The 19243-nt window shown below is 38.6% G+C and overlaps 1 protein-coding gene across 1 annotated transcript in view; it reads right to left on the bottom strand.

Moving 5' to 3' along the window:
• The window catches only part of LOC102057332 (dynein axonemal heavy chain 5-like), a 176276-nt gene that overhangs the window by 17060 nt on the left and 139973 nt on the right, over window positions 1-19243 (bottom strand). Inside the window, exons 67-70 of the mRNA XM_055705661.1 lie at window positions 16298-16419; window positions 14721-15068; window positions 8546-8734; window positions 273-405 (exon numbers count right to left, since the gene is read on the bottom strand). Coding sequence (XP_055561636.1) covers window positions 273-405; window positions 8546-8734; window positions 14721-15068; window positions 16298-16419 — 792 coding nt within the window. The remainder of the gene's footprint in view (window positions 1-272; window positions 406-8545; window positions 8735-14720; window positions 15069-16297; window positions 16420-19243) is intronic.

The raw sequence follows: 19243 nt of genomic DNA, 5'->3' as shown, positions 1-19243 counted from the left end.
GTAGTGCTGTGGGATGTGAACTGCAATACTGGAGCACAGAGCACACGCATACAGAATAAATTAAGGTGGAGTGTCCTTAGATATGCAGTCAGGAGCTTTAAGGGCTAGAATTACTGGCCATATGATAGAAAAACTGGGGGAAGGAGAGAACAAAAGAGAAAGAAGTAGAAAGGGAGGAAATGAAGGGAAATATTTATTTAGTCATAGTATAAGCAACTGTTAGTAATAAATATTGCATCTTAATTAGTATGATTTTTAATATTGTAACTTACCATCGATAGCCAATTTGAGATCAGTCAGTGTAGTTCGAACTCTTGATATAACATGTTGCATGCGGTCAATTTCTTGACGGAGAAATATGTTTATGGGTTGAATAGCTCCCATCTTTTGAAGCTGGGCTTTCACCTAAACAAGAATAGTGCAACGATTATAAAATTTAATCTCCTGTTTCCCATGCAATAATTTTTGAAAGCAAAAGGATGTTTTTTCAATTGTATCGCATAATTCCTGAGAAAATAAACTTTTATGTAACAGATGACCATTCAAGTCCTGTGCCAAATGTAAGATTTAGCACACTGTGACTCATTAGCTTACCAAAAGGAGTTTCTCCACCATTCTGAGGGAAAGTTCCTTCTTTTTGAAGGGACACAGCAGTTCCTTCTGCCCTTGTTAGACTGCAGGGTCTTAGATCTTAAAAAAAGCCCAACCATATGCTATTCAAAAGCATGTTTGATGGTAACTTCTTCATATTTCCGAATTGTGCTAGGTGAACTTTCTCACCTCTTGCCCTGCCGAGTTGAAATAATGCTACAAATGGAGTTTGACATAACAAGCACAATATATAAAAGCTGCTACTTCCAACAGCATGTGACCCACTTATAAGACAAGGTGCTCACGGATGCATTACTAGAGAGGCAAGATTGACAAGAAATAATACAGATGCCACAGAATTTTGTTACACCATTATGTGCACCATTTTGTAGGTAGAAGCTTTTGGCCTTCTTAATATTTAAGGCTAACAGTTTGACTCATACTCAATAGAGAACATTTTCAAAATGGAATTAGTTGTTCTATGTTACTTAAGGATGTCACAGCAAGAGTAGCAAAAGCATTCCCTGTCTCACTTTAGCGTATGATGCATATACAATGTGCTTCAGACATACACTGTGTATTCCATGTATCTCAAAGATCATTGTATACAACAGCACATGAGAGAGGATTCAGTGGCACCTACAGAAATCATGGCGCCTATACCTCATATAGTACCAGAATTCTTGATTTTAAGACTTTCACATGTTTTTCCCTGCTATGACTTGGCTTTCAGAAAGCAAATTCTTCTCTCTGTACTCGTCACCACTCAGCCAGCCACGTGCATCATCTTTCCCACTGAAGCAGCCCTAATCCTGATCTTTGCCATAGTCAGTCCCTCTGCAGGTGAAATTCTGCAAGGGGACTCTGGAACCCAAAAGAGATCTCAAACTGTAAAATAAGATCCTAAATCCAGATACCTATATGGCAATTGATTTATCATAAAAGAGCTGACCCATAGGATCAGGTTGCTAAAATAAGTTAAGAGCTTATTTTGAGCTTACTAACAAAAGATGAAGTCTATTCTTTCAAAGAGCAGAATATCACTGGAATTCTACTGAAGCCAAGTAGAAGCCACGTGACTTCGTACAATACATGCTACTTCATCAAGTGCAGAAATCCACTGAGTTTTGCTTTGTGTTTTTCTGGATATACTCACATATGTCATTGTATACTATATTATAGTATACCTTATTATGCATACTGTACGTTATATACACATAGTAAACATTATTTATGATCTTATTATTACACTGAATACTAAGTTTCTGCAAGATGAATATAATATAGCAGTTGAGTAGTTATAATTGCTAGTATAAATGAGTAAATGCTTTGACAATTTCTAATTCTCAGGTTTCAACTCCAAGCCCAGTAAAATACTCTTTTTTTAACTTTATATGCTATTCTTCTTGGGAGCCAGTTATCAGCAAGGTTATTCATCATATTTTAATCACAAGGACCCATGAGTTTGTCAGACAGAATGTCCAAGAAATAGGTGCCAGCCGATTATGCTAATGCTTTGCAGTGTGACAGTTCATTTTACAGACTGAGTTAATGTGTTTCTTCCTGTAAAAGACAAAAAATTACTAAAGTCAGCTATCATTAGACTAGAAGTAAGGCAACAAACTCTTTCTGGATAATTTACACAATGTAGTATTCTCATTTCCTTCCACACAAAATAGAGGAAAAGCTTCTGCTTTCTGAAAATTTCACAGGAATTGATAATTCTCTCTCTTGCCAAAAAAGCAAAAAAAGATTGATTTTTTTTTCTTTCCCAGAATACTTGGAAGTCTAGTGCCTGCCACTAATAAGAAAAGGAATTATACAGAATATAGTCCATGCATTTTATCCTTTAAATAGAAAACCCACTTTTTTCTAGTCTACAAAGCATGTGCTCCTTTGGGGAATCATTTGGCAAATAATTTCTGCCATTTGAGGAAAAATTGCATGCAAGACTTTCTTAAAGGAGTTATTATCCAAAATATTGGTATTTATGAATCTACAAAGAGAAGATGAAATATTCTAAAATATTACTGTACTGAAAATTTTACAATTTAACTAGTGAATTCTCAGAATTTAAACAGCCTTCTGATTTGTTTTCATGTACCTACAAAAATACCTATAATGTTTTGAATAATGAGTGAACCAATAATGTAGAAATTTCTTAATCCATCCTAGATATGTTCACAGCACTCAGTCTGGAGCACCAAGCATAACCAGATAGATATGGAAACTGAAAAAAATTATATACTTCCTACCTTATTGTATACAAATCAATCCTGATCTGAGATCTACTAGCCGTAACATAATGCCTTCTTGGAAATCTTGCTGTTAAGACTAGTTTTAAATACCAGCTCTGAGGTATGATTGACAGGTTTTGTATTGGAATTCCTATCAAGCTATTGCATGACTTACCTCCAGTGCTGTATTTATTATGACATTGAAAGATGGATTCCAACTCAGAAAAAAACCTCAAAAGACAAAACTCACTAAGCAAAATAGCCTTTCTGAGATTAATATACTAATTCCATAAAGCCCACTTACAAGATCTCCTTTTCATTATGCAAACAGCTGTCATTAACATAAAACAAGGTGATTTAAGAAAGGAACAACTAAAATCATAATCTTAATAGCTTTGTCTACATGATTTTGCAATGCATATCCCTATTTGTCAGATTCCTCTATGCACATTCCTTAGCCGTCCTCAGGTTACCAACTCCTTTGTCACTACATACTTCATAGGACATTCAGCAGAAAAGCAGCTGCCAAACTTGTGCCATTTAATGATCAGTGATCGTGTTACTGTAGTAGTAATGGCTTATCATATTTGGTAAATGCTGTTATTTTCCATTAGACTTCGTTACTTGCTATACTCTTTGTCAGCAGAAATGGGAAGTCCATCATTCTGCAAGATGGTCTAAATAAAAGGCCTGAATTAGAAAGACAAGCTCAAGACATGTCCAAGCCAAGGCTCTTTGCAAGTGGTGTCAAGGGCCACTTCCTTGTTGTACACAAGGAAGCTGGCAGTGAAATATATAGAAAAGAGCTGAAGGTCTAGAACTGGGTAACCATCATATCTGACAGGGTTCGTAAGTAAACCACAGATGACTTACAAAAGCATCTACATTAGTGTTTCAGTTCAGACCCCGAATGATTTTTTGTAGCAAAAAACATGCACTGAAAAGTAGACTCTAGGCACACAAACTAGCATAGTTTCATATTAAACTAACCGAAAAGTTATGCTTCAGGGACTGTAACGTATTGCAACTACTAACAGGTGTTCAGCCTACAGGCCTAGACTAGAGTTAGACCAAAGCAAATTCCCCAATAACATATCTAGTGGAAGCCTGGGGTACTCAGATTAATTCCTATTCCCATGCAATAGTTGCTAATGTAGTCATAGCCTTAGCACAGGATAAGGCAAAATCAATACTACAAAAAATATTTAAGGAAAAAGCCCCTTTGCTACTTGGGTTAAAAGCCAACCTCCAGTAAAGTGCAGTTATCTTTGGAATGTCTCCATGTCTATTCCCTAGCAAGCTGTTCTTCACGCTGCAAGGATCATTGTTATTATAAACCTCTGTGTGTGACAGGCTGACATTTATTCTTGCATCTGTCTTCACTCACACGGACTGGCTGGGCCTAATCTTTTTACTGCTAATCTCTCTGTTACCTGTGAGGCAAGGCCCAGAAGCAAAAAGAGTCATGAAAGCAGAATTCTTGCTTTGCCTCTGCCTTTGGACTGAGAAAAATGAAGACAGTTTTAGGTCAGGAGGAAAGTTTGTTTTGTTCTTCCATCACCTGTGTCAAACTACAGTCTGATAAAGCATGCAACGGTGACTTGTTTTGTTTATAGTCTTTTGGGTGGACATTGATTCAGTTATTTGACTGGTGAGAGGAAGTGTTACAAGAAGGCAACGACAAAAGAAGTTTATATCATGGGGTAAAATAGTTTCCCTGTTCTGAAAGTTGTTGGTTCTGAAGTCATTGCCAAAGGCTAATAAAGGCCTCTGTGTGACAGCCTAAATTTTCTCTGGATTCACAAAGTATCAAGAGAAAGTAAAATCCAGAGCTCTGAATGTCAACAAATAATTGGTTTCAGTACCATCTGTCCCTAACCTAGCCTGTTGGGGGTTTAACTCTGAGCTAATTCACTCCACACTTTCTAAAGGGAGCCACAAGAACAAAGATACAAAGAACAAAGATAGCAAAGGCACCTGCCACTTTCCCTAAAGACTACTTGCTTTTAATTACCTTCATTTGTTTCCTAAATTTTTGGTTCCTTTTCTCCACTGATAGTATCTCTATAACTGGATTTCCAAATATAACCACGTTGTGGCCTTACTGCAGCACAATATTCTTCTAAAAGCAAACCCAAGCTGCACTGCTAGGACTAATGAATGTTTTTCTTTTTACTGCTCTTACCCAATGAGGCATGCATAAGAACTCTGTCTGACACATTCGCTCACTCTCTTACAATTTAGTATATTAGTTTTGTTTCAGGATTGTTAAACTGATCTTGTAGGTAATAATGTCCTGAATGACCAAATGTTGACTTAAATTGACAAACAACAGAACTCATCTCATTCCTTTTTTTTTTTTTTTTTCAGACATCACAGGAAGTAATTACATAATCCATTTCACTCCTTAGACTTGCAAGCTTAATTTTATTTGCTTATTATATTGTAGCTTCTGCTAAATTCTGTTGCTTCTTCCCTCAGAGAACATCTGAATTTTCCCTTCTTTTCTGCTCTGACTAGTAAAATTTTTAACTACATGTTAATGAACATAATCTTTTTTTTTTGTTCTTTTGGTATTTTAGACATTCTTGTTTGGTCAGTTTATGCAAACTTTCCTTTAAAAATTTAGGTTGCTTTACAGCTTACTCCCGCCATCTCAGCCCTTTCTAAAATGTTGAGTTCAGACGGGAAACACATTTGATATATATTTTTTTGCTTACTGTGTAGAGGTGGCCACACTCCTGGCCCATAAACAACTGCACCAAAGAGGTGGTGCTGGGCACTAATAGCAGAAAAGGGGAATGCCCCTCCAACAAAGAAAGCACTGGTAAATACCCAAATGAATTCTAAAGTCTACAGAATGAGAGAAAGGGTAAATCCATTAGGGAAGGAGGAAGGAAATATTGAAGAATCAGGAACTTCAAGAAATAATGCCAAATCTCATAACACTGCAGAAGTAAAATCTGAAGTTCCAGTACAGATGATACTGCCAAAGGGATGTACAGAGGAACACACTATTACCAACAATAAATGATGGAAAATGACCCAGAGGATGTTCTGTAGATACTCAGAGCAAAGGAATCACGACCATGATACAGAAACAAAGAGTAATTTTTTGATGGTTCTGTGGAAAAGTACCACGTCATCCATCAGTAATGTGGACTGAAGAAACAGCATGTAAATAGAGGGTGTGATTAATCAAAGAGAAATGCAATTCACAAATCAAGATGTACAGAGCCTGAGAAAACTAGAAACCACCATGAACAGGTGGTATCTACACTTATTGCTAAGAAAATGAAACAAACTTACATCCTGAGTGTAGAATACATTTACAAGAAATACACGGGGAAAACGTAGATCCAACACGACACCCTCTGACTGTTCCTGTAAGAATGAAAGGGGGGAGGGGGACACGAAGACAGACAGATGTGGGGGGCATGGTGAGCAAGACAATGCTAAAGTATTAATATGGAATATTGGTTTGTCCTGTACAAATATGAATCTCCTCACTTGAATCTTAAGAGACCAGCTGTCAAGCAATTTGAAGCAAAAGAGGTTTCCTTGAAGCTCAGAGATGTCAGAGAAGTGGTACAGAAGCAAAGAACTATCTAATTGTGAGCATCTTTACAAAGACGATTGCTCATAACAAGATAAAAACCTGCATGTATGATTGGCAGATCATGAGAAAAGATAATAGCTTGTCAAATACTACTGGATGATGAGAATGAAACTGCAATGAAAACAGCTGGTGGTGATTTTTTTATACAGTCACATGGAAAAGTATGTATTGTACCCTAATACAGCAGAGTAAAAGAGAGACAAGTTAAAAGTGCAGGGTGGAACTTCTGAAATAAACCCTCCAGACTCTTTGTCCTTAACTACAGTTCTTGTCTCCATAAGTGGTTGTCTCCAACACTCAGACACTCAAGGAAGCGACTGAAAACAGTAGGCCTACTCTATCTGTATTTTGTATGGATAACCTGAGTGAATAAACCTAGAAGGAATGAGACTGAATGAGACCAAGATTAAATAGAAGACATGCCAGAGAAAAATAGTATTTATTCAAACCATTTAGAAGGGAAATTTGGATTAAACAAGTGTGTGTGCATTTTATAAGACTAAAAGGCATGGCACAAATTTCCCAGGGGTAAAACCTGAGAACAAGAATACCCTCTGGTTACAATATAAAATGCAGTACTATTGATGTCTTCTGAGTATTACAAATTCTTCAGTGGGAAAAATGTTGGTAGTTTAACAAGGGAATGAAGAAATATTCCTTTGGAGGATTTAGCAAATATACTGAAAAAATTAGCTCAATACACATATTACAAATATGGCAGAACCATATATGCTACCCAGACATTCAGTATTCTATTGCTATTGCAATTTGAAAAAAAATTTGTAAGGAGGTGTATAAAACTAGAAGAAATGTTCCATGAAAAATCTTTACTGTGATAGGAAGGATTAGGGAAAAGGACTGAGAACAATCCAAGGTGCAGACTATAGGTGTAGATCCAAGGTGTAAAACATTAAATATATTAAATTAGTAAATAAGTGTTATTTATTATTATACTTACTATATTTATTTTTATTTGCTATTTCTAAATTTATTTATGATTAAATAGTAATGCGAAAACTAGAAAACTGGCTCTATTCCAAATAAAATTCTACAAACAAATTAATTCTATACTTTCACTGGGAATCACTCAATAAACAGGTGAACAAAAGAAAGAGACACAAGCAAGGAGGGATGGAAAAATAACTATATAGAGAAGGCTGTTAGGAAACCTCACCAAAAAAAGTTGCACATTGTAAGTAGCTTGCCAAGAGGGGAATGAAAAGAGAAGTTCTGAGCTGAATTATGACAGTACAGAAGAGGCTATCTATACAAGACATATTCAATCTGAAATGAATAGTAGAAAAGGAGACAGGAAATATTGCCAGGACCCCAAGACAACTAGTTATAACCTAAGTGGACACTCTAGGTTGTCCGGTGAAAAAAATAAAGTATAACATAACAAGCTGCAATACTGCATACTGGGCACTCTGCAAGCTTGGACTGCAACCAGGGAGAAAAAAGCAATATAGGTGCAGAACAGAACTATTATTTAAAATTAATAAAATCATGGAAATTAGGGGTTTTCAACAGTTACTGCTCATGAAACACATGGCAAGACACTTGATCCTACTTACAAACTGATGCAAGAGTGCTTTATACTGGACTTTTCTAAATGGCATTTTCTATAATGAGACTGTTAATAAAAAAGGCAAGAAAATACTGAAAAATACATCTGTTATGACCCAAACTCCAAAAAATCTGGGGCATGAAAAGGTTGGTGATAAAATCCATTATTCATAATGGTGGTATCATATTAAGAGTAGGTAAATTGAAAGCTGTAACCACTATAAGATCACTGGTCCTTCAGAAAAAGGCACCAGTGTCCTTCAATAAACTAAGGAGGGCAAGAACTTTCTGAAGTCTCTAATATCTGTTCTGAGTTAAGGTGACTAATTAAGTAGACTATAGCATTTGAAATATGTGTTTCCGATGTAGGAATATTTTACACGATAAACCAAAACAGACTTATAAACACTATGCATAATTTTAAAAGCTTTTTAAAACATGTGCCAGTTAAATTTAAGGAGCACAATAAAACTCACTAAACACATACACACATACATACATAAAACATCTGTATCTATAAAGCAGCATATACCTCATGAGGGTTATAATCTGGAGGTAACTTCTCTAGCATCTCATCAGCAAGGCGCTGTACTACTGCTTCTCGGGTTTCCCCTCCTCCAATGCTGCTGTCTTTGGGCTGGATGCTTACTATTGTACTTAATGTCTCGTTAGCCAGGTTAGTTTGGTAAGTGATATCTGCGTTAGGGTGAAGTCCAAATACCTTAAAATAAAAGAGAAAAAAAAATTGTGATCTTCCTTCTAATATTATATCCATGAAAGAAAGCATTTAAATGGATAAACAAGGAGGAAACTCCTCAGCTCTATAAAACAATAGATATAACTAGGTACAGTGGAAGTACACACATTTAAGTGGCCAAGGACCAAGCCCAAATTACACAAAAACATTTACATAGGTTGCATATACAACAGCGTTTTCATTCATATAAGTGGGGATTTTTTAAACTGTTCTGATTATCTTTGCATAGCACACTTTGGATCATGCTGTGAAGTGCTGTCAAGGGGTACAACCCGATTACTTTCCAGTGGTTCAGACTAGACCTTGTTAGAAGCACGTCAGATGTGGACACTGACCCCTCACCACTTTGTCTCTACAGATATATTGCTGTTGTATCAGCTCAAGTAGATGCCCCTAATAATCAGACCAGTTACCTTTTCTAACACATTTTGGTTTACTTAGTCTCAGGCTTATAAGGCATGCAGCACAGTGAAGAAAACACTGCCCATATTCAAAGTACCTAAATATTTTATGACCAGTGATATATTTAGGATATTTTATGGTTTAGCTATTTTTGGTTTAAGTCTCCCACTCCTTACTTCTCCTTCTTCTGAAATTGAATTATTTTATTTAAGATACAGCTAGTACAGAATTACTGTAAAACTGCCCTTTGTCTGAATTATAATAGCTTTCTCAGAAATTTCCACTGAAATATCAGTAAGTCTATAATTGTCAGGTTGACAGCTGCAACTCTTCTCCACGAGGAATTGTACTGTCTTATTTCACAAGTCTTCATTTAATTATAGCTATTAACTATCTCTTACAAACTTTGAATCACTGATCCAATGAGGAAGCCTTGCCCTCAAACTGAGCACCAAAGCCAAGCAATCTTCCACTTCTCATTTTCCATGTTTTCATATTTTACTTTAGATTTGGTATATTAGAAAAAGACACTTCTAGTAACCAATATTTGCACACTCTGAGGACAAAATAAAAAGGATCATATGTTATATTGTTACACTTGCAAATGTAGATACTCAGAGACAAGGGATGTGACTGCATCTGTGCCAAAGCCAGTGAAGCTGCACTGACTTACACCACTTTAGGATCTGATCCTTACAACAGCACAAAGAACACAGTATAGACATAATACTCCATGTCAGAGAAGATGTAACTATAACTAGCATGGAATTAGATTCCAAGTAGGATTTAACATGTTTTTACACATAGTAGTTTACTTAAACACCATATTTAGAGCTGTAAAAAGTGAAAATATCAATGCACTTTCTTACACTCATATTCTATATGGAATGAAATACACGTTTGATGATACACTCTTCTGCTTTTGCTCTTGCACTATAAGGGCCTGTTTGGTTTTACTCTAGCAGATATTGTGGCAATGCTACAGCCCAAGTTAGAAACATGAAAAAAACCCACTATTGTGAATGTAAATTGCAGTGCTAGTCTAAGGGCTAACTGCAAAACCAGTGGAATATTACCAAACATATCGATGTCAACTCTGGTCCTATGTTTTATGCAATTGATGCATGAAAGAATTAAGAATAAAGAAGCTAGAGCAGTAAAGCAGTGGGTAGACCAGTGTCCTGGATGTCCTGTATATTAATCAAGAAGCTGAATCTTATTCTTTTTGATCCAAATTCACTGGGAATTTTAATTAAAAAGCAGATGTTGGATCCTGTCTTTCAGGGTCTTTATTAGCCTGATAAATCTTCAAAACCAATTACTAAAGCTCTATACCCCTCTGAAATCAAAGTCATTTTCAAAGGGATTGCTGAGTGTGGCGAGTTGACCCTGGCTGGAGGCCAGGTGCCCACGGAAGCCGCTCTGTCACTCCCCTCCTCGACTGGACAGAGGAGAGAAAATGCAACAAAAGGCTTGGGGGGTCGAGATAGGGACAATGAAAGATTACTCACCAATTACTGTCACAGGTAAAACAGGCTTGGGGAAAAATAATTGAACTTATTACCAATCAGATCAGAGTAGGATAATGAGAAATAAAACCAAACCTTAAAACCACCTTCCCCTCACCCTTCCGTTCTTCCCAGGCTTAACTTCACTTGTAATTTTCTCTACCTCCTCCTCTTCAGCAGCACAGGGGGACAGGGAATGGGAGTTGTAGTCAGTTCATCCCACTTTGTTTCTGCCACTCCTTCTTCCTCAGGGGGAGGACTCCTCACGCTCTTCCCCTGCTCCAGCTGGGGGTCCCTCCCATGGGACACAGTCCTCCATGAACTTCTCCAACATCGGTCCTTCCCACAGGCTGAAGTTCTTCACAAATTGCTCCAGTGTGGGTCCCTTACATGGGGTGCAGCCCTTCAGGCACAGACTGCTGCAGAGTGGGTCCCCCATGGGGTCACAAGTCCTGCCAGCAAACCTGCTGCAGCCTGGGCTCCTCTCTCCATGGGGCCACAGCTCCTGCCAGGACCCTGCTCCAGTGTGGGCCCTCCAGGGGATCACAGACTCCTTTGGGCAAACACTTGCTCTGGCATGGGGTCCTCCATGGGCTGCAGGTGGATATGTGCTCCACCGTGGACCCCCATAGGCTGCAGGGGGACAACCTGCCTCACCAGGGTCTTCACCAAGGGCTGCAGGGGAATCTCTGCCCTGGCACCTGGAGCAGCTCCTCCCCCTCCTTCTGCATTGACTTGGTATCTGCAGAGTTGTTTCTCTCACATATTCTCACTCCTCTCTTGGGCTAAAGTTGCCATTGCACAGTTTTTTCCTCCACCACCTTATGGCATCCCAGAGGTGCTACCACTGTCATTGATGGACTCAGTCTTGGCCAGTGATGGGTCCATCCTGGAGCCAGATGGCATTGGCTTTATTGGACATACTAGGAAGCTTCTAGCAGCTTCTCACAGAAGCCACCCCTGTAACCCCCTCACTATCAAAACCTCGTCATGCAAACCCAGTACGCTGAGTTCAACAGCCCTCTTCAGAGGTCAAGTGTTTATTCTGATCAGAGGTTGAAATTTCATCAAAAGAGCAAGGATACAGCAATCAAACTTATTCAGTCTTTCTTTCTTAACCAGAAATGGAAAGGGGAGGAAACAAAGATACACTGTTTTGACTAGCACAATATCCTTTGTAAAATGAAGTAGACTGGGAGATTAAAAGGTTAAAAGGTCTGCATGAGCAATTTTGATAGATTTTGGAATGACAAAAGAAAGTCCTAACCTGTGAAAATGTGAAGGAGAAAAAGGTGTTTGCATTCCTGGACTTGATCATATTTACATAAAAGTCAAAGGTAAAATTCCCCTATATCAAACCATACATACAGATTTTTTACAGGCATAAAAATACTTGAAAATATATATTGCAGCATTGTGCAATAGGTTCCCAAGCACTTAGAAAAGCAGATCGATGAAAATAGCACCTGTAATCTGATAGTCAAGGTTCATACGTTGATAGGAGCCACTTCGTGAGCCAGGCTCAGATGGATCCCAGTGGTGCATTATCACAGCTGCATTTACCCTTACTTGGAAAAGGTACATCATTGCCAGCACAAATACACTTGCATTCTGCTTTCACTACCTTCAGAGATTCAAAACTTTGCAAGTTTGTTTGATGATCTTGGAATCTTCTTACCCTCTCAGCCAGATCATCAGTAAGAAAAAACCACATTTTTTTCTGTTCAGTCCCATCTATTTAATTTTAATAGAACTTACTTGCAAAGGCTTTTATCAACTTAATAGCAATGAGACAGAAATCCAGAGCATTCACTTCTACTTCAATTTTAACTTCATCACATGTGCCTGTACTAGAGGGAGGAGAAAGTTGTAATCTTCCAGTTACTGTGATCACTGCAGTATACACACATCGGGTCATGTAAAAGTGATTGCAGCCAGGAGCTACCCTGCACCCTACCCCATCAATTCATGGCAACATCCTGATCTTCCTGTTGTCAAAAAGGAATGATCTCCCACTTATAACTTGCAAAATGAGACCATATAACTTTTCTATTTTCATTTCTTCTCAGTTTGCATGTCTGCTCAGTCCCATACGGAATTGCAAAATCACAAAGCAGTTTCATTTGGAAGGGACCTCTGAGGGTCATCTAATCCAAACCACCTGCTCAAGCAGGGTCAGCTATAGCAGGCTGTCCAGCACAAATATCCAAGGGGGATTTTAGGATCTACAAAGATCAAGACTCCACAACCTCTCTGGGCATCCTCTTCCAGTGCTTGACCAACTTCACTGTAAAAAAGTGTTCTCTTGTTGTCAAGTGGAATTTGCTATTGTTAGGAGGTTCCATCTTTACACCCTCTGAACAGGTATTTATATAAATTGATAAGAACCCACCTGAGCCTCCTCTTCACTAAAGGCTAAAGAGTCACAGCTCTCTCAGCCTTCCCTCATATGGCAGATGTGTCACACTACGATACTTACCTAAGCCACACTTTGACAGATTGTCCATGAAGCTGTTATGGAAGATAGTGTCAAAGGCCTTACTAAAGTTGACGTAAAAAAACATCCACTGCTCTCCCCTCATCCACCAAGCCAGTCACCTCATTGTAGAAGGCTGATAGGTTAGATAAGCATTTCTTCTTCACAAATCCATGCTGGCTACTCTCAATCACCTGCTTGTCCTTGTCCTTCCTATGTTTGGAAATGTTTTGAAAGAGGATTTTCTTTAGCACCTTCCCAGGAACAGAGGCTGACCAGCCTGTAGTTCCCCAGATCCTTCTTCTGTTCTTGAAGACTGGAGTGATATTTGCTAGTTTCCATTCTTCAGGAACCTCTTTCAATCACCATGACGATTTAAAAGTAATTGGAAGTGACCTGACAGTGACATCAGCCAGCTCCCTCAGCACCCATGAGTGCAACCCATCATGACTTACATATGTTCAATTTGTTTAAATGTACATATACCATGAACTTGAGTGTGTTCAGTTGGTTTAAATGCTCCCTAATCTGGTCCTCTTCCACCAGAGGCGAGTTCCTTGTTCTAGACTTTTTGTATTAGGGGCCTGGGATTTTTGGAGGCCACTTTGACTGGTAAGAACTAAGGCAAAGAAGGCACTGAGCATTTTCAATCTCTCACTAGTTCTCCTGCCCCATTTTGCAAGTGACCCACATTTTCCCCGAGTCATCTTTGTGCTCTTACTTGTAAAACCCTTTCTTCTTGCCCTTCACATTCCTTGATAGATTCAACTCCACTTTGGCCTTGACTTTCCTAACCCTATCCCTGCAAAATCAAACAGTAGCTGCTCTGTACTCTCGCTGGGTCACTTGCCCCTGCTTTCACCTCTTGTACACTTCCTTTTTATGTCTGAACTCAGTTACGAGCTTCTTGTTCATCCATTCAGGCCTCCTGCTGCCTTTGATTTCCTGCTTGTTAGGGTGGATCTTTCCTGAGCTTGGAGGAGGTGATCCCTGTTCTCCTGGACCACTCTTCTCTCCAGGGCCAAATCCCATGGGATTCTCCCAAGCCTTAAAGAAACCTCTGAACAGGTTGAAATCTACTCTCCTGAAATCCAGGGCTGTGGTCCTGCTTTTTGCCATACTGTCTCCTCTTAAATCCTGAGCTCCATCATTGGTCACTGCAGTCAAGGCTGCCTCTGAATATCACATCCCTGATCAGTCCTTCCTTGCTCATAAGTATCAGGTCAAGTCAAGCACCTTTCTTTGTTGGCTCCTCAGTTACCTGTGCCAGGAATTTGTCATTAATGCACTCAAGAAATCTCCTAAACTGCTTGAATCCTACTATATCACCCTTCTAGCAGATAATTAGCGATGTTAAAGTCCTCGATGAGGACCAGGACCTGTGAATGTGAGACTTCTTCCAACCGTTTGAAGATGGCCTCATTTATCTCTTCCCCATCAGCAGACCTACACTGGATACCCACTATAATGGTCTGCCTGCTAATATTGACATATGCATTCCTGGCTCTTTATTTATCTGACAAAAGCTCCCTTTAATATACTGAAATATATCGAAATATTTTACCTCAGGTGTATCAATCACTGGCAGTTGTTCTATGTACTGGAGATAGTCTTCAACTGTTTTCCCTTTTGGAATAACATAATCTTTGTAGAAACAAAATTTTTCACTAAACATATGCTCTCCAAACCACACTCTTGCATATGTATTCAGCAGTGCTTTGTCAAGATCATCAGTTACACGGCCACCATACTGTACTTCTCCAAGCATATAGCGAACACAGCTCCAGTTCACTCCACGTTTAATGTCCATGTCATCCAAATGGTTCTGAACAAATTGCACACTGGCTGCAAAGTCTGCCTGATTAAATTCATAAGGAATATTCCAGCCCAGCGGACCAAACTTTCGTCTTTCCTGTAAAATAGATGGAGTTAAAGATAAAAGTCTGATGGATAGTAATTGTGAACTAAATATTAAGTGCAGAAGAATACATGAAACATGCTAAGAATGCAGTAGTCCAGCCAGGGCTACTTTTTGCCAACTTTAAAAAAAATATTCTCTTAACACACACAAGACCAACTGCTTGATTAATTATCTAGGAGTTAAATATATCTTCATTTATCATCATCAATAGAAAGATATGAGCAAAGAATAAGAATATTAACAATTTCACAAAGAAAAAATCCTCTTTTTTAAGCGCAGTGAATCTGTGAGTCCAGAACTATAGGTTTTGAATTTCAAAGATGAAGCTACTCTTTTACGAAAGGATGTCCAAACTCACCAGCCACGATCATCGTCTGTGGTCCTTGTATGGACTCAGTATATTTGTACCACTGATGTCTCTGCATAGTGCAGATGCAAGTACCAAAAGCTGCTTTTTACTGAATCATTTACAGATATGGCTGGCAGTACGTAGTTATTGGGGCAACATCTGGTACTTAAACATTCTTAATTTCTACCAAGGAAGAAGCAATAGGCTAAAGACAAGCATACCACAGGCTTCTATTGGACTGCAATGTATCAGTGCATGGATGCCACAGAGTTAAATTAACTAGGCACCAAATATAAACTAAGAATACTGCAAAATCTATCAATAGAATGATAAAAAGTTGTGGTTAATCCATAAAGCACTTTCCTTAATGGAACTCCTGAAAGGCAAGACCCAAAACCATCTTCCACCTTCATTTCCTCCTACGGGTTTCAGTGCAGGAAGGATTTATATTCACCCTCTTATCCCTTCTCATCTTGAAAGCAGCAGTTTTAATACTATGGTTTTCCAACCCAAGCTGTAAATTTCTTTAATGTGCTTTTATGATTTAAAATATTAGTGAAAAACAGTTAGTTGAAAGACATATCACACAGCCATTCCCCAAGACTTTAACAGAAGAGTACATTAATTGATCATTGGTTGACTGTTCATTTTTGCTCTGAAATACCATCCCTGTTAGAGGTACAAGATCAACATGAGCAGAGTTGAAAGTTCTAAGACAGTTGCAGTAATAGAGGGGTGTTATTTTCTTTCTTATTTTCCTTGCATTAATTTACCAACAAGGGACTAACATTTAAACATGTTTTTCACTTAATAACACAGTGCATTGATAAACGAAACATGGCTTTATGACAGAAGAAATGCATTTTTAAACCTGAACAGTTGAGTGAAGAAATGCTACAGCATATAGCAATGGTTTCCACTGTGGCATGTTGCTCACTTCTAGGTGATCCTGAGTAACAGCTGAGTATGTTCGTTTTAAGCCAGCTTTCATACCTACAAAGTAAGTATAAAAATGTAAGATACAAGGGAAAAAGTGTATGGAACGCATAAGACGAAGTTCCGTTAAGCAGAATTCTCTATTCCAATTTACAGTATCATCTTATTTATAGCTTCAAATAATCTCTCTGAATCAATTATCTGTTCAGCTGGTCATAGCAGGCAAACTTCAATTATGTTTTGTTTCAGGTAGATGACACACCGAATTAGGTTCAGGAGTCTGGAAGGAATTACAATTAAGCAATCATTTTCTAAATGTTACCAATAACAACTGAAATATAAACGTAACTATTCAGCAACTATATGGCAATGAAAAAGGCACCTAACATCATATGAAATATATCACTGGATAACCAATAGTTTGTGTTTCGGTATTTACATATAAAATGAGATTTTAGTTCTACCGAAGACAATTTTATTTAGATTTCATTCCTATAACAATCTCAAAATTCTGTATGCAGCTTCTCAAACTATCGTACAGGCATCAAGATGATGAGACGAGAACCTAAATTCACAGTGGAAATACTCATACTTGGGGAGGTTGGTTTTAGCACTGACATTTCATATCCCAGGAACACCTTTAGGCAGGTAATACTGATACAATCTCAGCTTCCACAGAATACATAAGCCCCACTACACCCAGATGCTTTCAGGCAGCACTACTGAAGCATCATCTGCCTTTGGCAGAAAACACCAAGCATGAGTTACTGACACCAGGTCACTCATGTTATCTTCCACCTAAGCAGCTTAATGCAAGTCTAAAAAGACAAATTCCAAGTGCAGTTAATAGATTGTCCAAGTCCTCATACATGCTATAACACAATAAAAGCCCTTTTGCTTCTTTCTTATTTCACAAAGATACAGTAGAACAATATTCAAACAAATAGCTTTTCAAAATACTATAAGGGAATCATAAGAGTTCTAAAATCAAGAAATAGTAATTAAACAGAAGTCCCTTATCACATCATTCTACCAATGTGGCGGGAGAGTCAGAAAACTAAAACTTTATATTTCATCCTGACTTAAATTGTTACACCAGGCATATTTCTATTAATAAATGCAAGTCATAAATTGGCTATAACCTGACTTATAGAGTGTTAGCATTTGAATGATAAAGAGAGGGTCACAGTACAAGAGATGTTGAGCACTGAAGTAAGAGGACAGAAGAGAAAGAAGTAAGAAATTTTAACAGTAGACTAACTGCTTTTTAGAGTATATACGCTGAAACATAACGTCTTTCACAAGATCAGACATTTTGTAGACATCTTACTAGTATCCAAAGGAAGATAAATACTGAAATAAGAGGTTTAAATGACTGAGGCATTAAATATGACCTTGGATAAAAATTCTCAGCTCCTACTGACTTCATTAACTGAAATCAGTGGTAACATATACATATATATAAATGAAGGGTAAGTTAATGTATTACACAGTTAGTTAAATATGAGGGAGTTAAAAGCCAAAATAAGTGTCAGGCTTGAAGACCTTCTCCCATAGTTCAAAATACAAAGTAACCTTCCGTCATCATACATAATGAGCAGATAGAAGGCAGGGCAGGAAGTTGTTTCTATAAATTTGTAAAGGACATCTGCAGGTAGCAGCATAGTTTGGGTAAGAGAGAGATATTCAACAGCAGGAGAACAACAGGTCAGAGACTACTTAGAAAAGCTGGATGTTTTCTTATCACACAGAATAACACCAAATAGTTGAGGTTGGAAGGGACCTCTGGAGGTCACCTTGAGCAATACGGCTTCTCAAAACAGGGTCAGCTAGAGCTGGCTGCTCAGCAGCTTGTCCCTGTGGGTTTTGAGGATGGAGTCTACAAACTCACTGGACAAGCTGTTCCAGTATTTGACCACACTCACTGTGGGTTAAGTTTTTTTCTGATGCTGAAGTGGAATTTCCTGGATTTCCATTTGTGTCCATCACCTCTCTTTCTGTCACTTGGTACCACTGAGAAAAGTCATGCTGTTTTCTTTACTCACTCCCATCACATAGTTTATGCATTCATAAGATACCCCTTCTCTCCTCAAGGTTAAACAATCATAGCTTTCTCAGCCTCTCCTCATAATTCATATTCTCCAATCCCTTTGGTATCTTTGTGGCCTCTCACTGGACTCATTCTGTCCATGTCTTTCTTGCACTGGGGAGGTCAGACTTGGACCATCACTTCAAACGTTTTCTCACCATGGCTGAGTAGAGAAGAATCACCTCCCTCAATCTGCTAGAAACGTTCTTCCTAATGCAGTTGAGGGTGTTGCAGACCATTTTTTCCTCCAAGGGCATATTTCTGGCTTGTGTTCTACTTGATTCCCATCAGGAAGCTCAGGTCCTTTTCTGCAAAGCTACTTTACAGCTGGTCAACTCCATCACGTATGGGTGCATGAGGTTCTTTCTCCACAGGGGGAGTACTTGGCATTTCCCTATGTTGAAGTTCAGTAGACTCCTGTCAGACCATTTCTCCAGCCTGTGAAACTCCAACTGAACAACAACATGACCTTCTGGTCTGGCCCGTTCTTCCCACTTTGTATCAACTATAAACTTGCTGAGAGTGTCCCATCATCCAGGTTGTTAGAGAAAAATTTAATCACTGCTGGTGCCAGCATTGCCCCCTCAGGTACATCACTGCTGATTGCTCTCCAGCTGGATTTGTGCAGCTGACCACAACTCTTTAAGCCTGGGAGTTCACACAATTTTCAGTCCATCTCACTGCCCACTTCTGTAATGCCTACTTCATCAGTACGTCCCTTAGAATGTATTGGAGGGCTGTGTCAGAAGACTTCTTCAAGTCAAGATAGACAATACTCTCCCTTCATCCACT

This window comes from Falco cherrug, chromosome 3, assembly GCF_023634085.1.
Source record: "Falco cherrug isolate bFalChe1 chromosome 3, bFalChe1.pri, whole genome shotgun sequence".
In the NCBI taxonomy this organism is placed as follows: domain Eukaryota; kingdom Metazoa; phylum Chordata; class Aves; order Falconiformes; family Falconidae; genus Falco; species Falco cherrug.
The sequence above is the reverse complement of the archived record's forward strand: the minus strand, read 5'-3'. Positions and strand labels throughout refer to the sequence as shown.